The sequence below is a fragment of the Glycine soja genome, chromosome 10, assembly GCF_004193775.1.
Source record: "Glycine soja cultivar W05 chromosome 10, ASM419377v2, whole genome shotgun sequence".
Classification (NCBI taxonomy): domain Eukaryota; kingdom Viridiplantae; phylum Streptophyta; class Magnoliopsida; order Fabales; family Fabaceae; genus Glycine; species Glycine soja.
Genome location: NC_041011.1, coordinates 49,451,414 through 49,453,752, shown reverse-complemented (window position 1 = coordinate 49,453,752; position 2,339 = coordinate 49,451,414). Strand labels below are relative to the sequence as shown.

General features: G+C 40.0%; 1 protein-coding gene across 1 annotated transcript; it reads right to left on the bottom strand.

Moving 5' to 3' along the window:
- Positions 1 to 703: 703 nt before the first annotated feature.
- On the bottom strand, positions 704 to 1,987 carry LOC114370236 (protein FANTASTIC FOUR 3-like). Its single transcript, XM_028327530.1, has one exon. It carries the CDS (start codon positions 1,789 to 1,791, stop codon positions 790 to 792), a length of 1,002 nt encoding a protein of 333 aa, XP_028183331.1. The 5' UTR covers positions 1,792 to 1,987; the 3' UTR covers positions 704 to 789.
- Positions 1,988 to 2,339: the final 352 nt, after the last annotated feature.

The window sequence follows — 2,339 nt, the reverse complement described above, 5'->3', positions numbered from 1 at the left end:
ATAATATTTATATTGATTTTTTGTCAGGTTGTTGTATTTTATATTTTTTATTATTAATAATTAAAATTTATTAAATAATATAAAATCATGAGACTAATTAAATAAACCCTAAACCCCAAAAATAAAAATAAAATGTTATAGAAAAAATATGTTGAAATATATGTCCTTATACACATGGTTTAGATCATTGTAGTGTAGCCGGCCCCAATGGTAATTTTGGTCGTTATTTACTTTTCCTTTATCAGAGAATTTTTTAAAAATCTTTTAATAAGATTCCACGATACAGTGATATCCACACCCACTCTGCACCAATTTCTATTATTTTCATTATTCACCATCCTGTTTTTCTACTACGTTTGACAAATTAACAACCCTTGTCTCCTTTCCCAATATCCACAGCATCTCCTCACGCTTTTCTCAAATTCTTAGAATCACACATCCATTCATGGAAACAAAATTAACCTGCGATAACCACGGAAATTCAAAAATGTGCCTTTTGTTTGAATGAATGAATCACTTAAAATTAAAAACTCTCGGCTACCCAAACAAGCCTTGTCTCTGCGTGTGTTGGTTGCGTGTCCCGGAAACAGAGTAACGATAATAACTGCCGACCAGAACCATAGTTTATGGAAAAACGGGGGAATTAAATGATTCATCATGTAAAAGAAAATACCCCCAAAAAAATAACAGGACAAAAAGAGAATTTGGGAAAAAGACAAATGTAAATTTTTTTTATTAATAGAGATGCAAAAATCTCAAGATAGTAGTGGCTAGCTAACTAAACTAGCTTTACGAAGTAGCCACCAAACGTGGCTCACTCCAATTTAAAAATTCATAGTTCTCGTGGTCACCACCTTCTTTGCACCTTCTCAGCCTCTCGTACTTTTCCATGATAATGACATCACTCTTCACATACCCACATGCAACACATTCCTCATCTTGTTCTTCTTCCTCCCCTGTTTCGTCCTCTGTTTCCTCTTGTTCTTCTTTGGTAGTGTCTTTTACTTGTCCACCTATTTCGTTTTCGAATCCTTTATCATTGACGAATGGTTCTTTTTCTTCAACGTCATCTTCTTCTTCTTCTGCTGCTGCTTCCGTCTCAAAACTTGGAGTGTGGTTTGTCAGAAAGCAGAGGCGAAGGCGGCCATGGCTTCGTTCAGCATGAAAGCACGAGGAACTAGGTGGGACCTTGGTGACTTCAATCACTAGCCGTCCATCTTCGCGGTGAGGTCTCACGCGAAGAGATTCTGATCCCCCCCTTATCGTTGTCAAAGGGGGTGGAAAGTTCTGGGTTTTCGCTTTCTTCGCTGTCGAAAGTTGACGAGGTTGCCTTTGTTGGGTTTGTTCCCTTGTCCCCGAATTCCCGTTCACTGAGGAGAACATGTCAATGCTGTTTTCATCACTGTCACTGCCACTGTCGCTGCCACTTTCGTTTCCGAGGTTTTCGGTGCACAGCTGGAGGCTCTTTGGACTGAGGCTCAGGGAGAAGCGTTTCTGCTGAGGGTGCACGTAGGTGGTTTGGTTCTGTGATGGTTCTTTTGTGACGTTGGAGAGTGCTTCGCGGAAGCTCCAAGAATTGGGGTTTGCGGGTGTGGACTTCTTGTTGTTATTGTTTTCTTCGCTGTGGGGTTTGATGGTTGAACTTGAATCCCAGAAAGAGGGTTTGAAGGCTAAATCAATGAGTTGAGGAAGGGGTGGTTTTGAGGAAGGGAGCCTCAGTTTGAGTGCTATTGACTCAGTGTGTTGGGACTCAAGGTGTGACTGCAATCCGTGGTGCACAATTGCAGCCATGTGGTGACTTGTTGAGATGTTCAAAGGTGGATAAAAAGAAGAATAAAGAAGTGGAAAACAGAGTGTTCTGTTTTGTGAGGGGTGAGAAAAGAAGCGCAGGTATGTGACTATGAGGTTTTAGACTACAAGCAAGTTATTGAGAGGGAGAGAATGGAAGAGTTGGTTGGCATTGGCATGGGAAGAAGTGAGGGAGGGTGGGAATGAATTTGTAGTCCCCAAAAGTGTCCTGGGGAAGTAGGGAATGGGGGGCCATTTGAGCCACTTGAAATATACAATTCTTATTCCACCACTAAACAAAAAAAAAAGTGAATTTTCAAAATAAGAAAAACGAGGAGGGCAGGAAGGGGAAGAAAGAAGATTTCTCACTTTTGGTAGTACAGTGTTTCTGTTTCTAACGTGATCTTACACTATAGAATAATATTTTGTGGATATCTGTTTGAATATAATCACATGAGAGAATTTTCCTTGTTCACAATCTTGAATTTGCAAAAAAAAAAACTGGGCTTTTAGGCATGTCCTTATGTGGAAATCAACGAAAAATGGGAGAG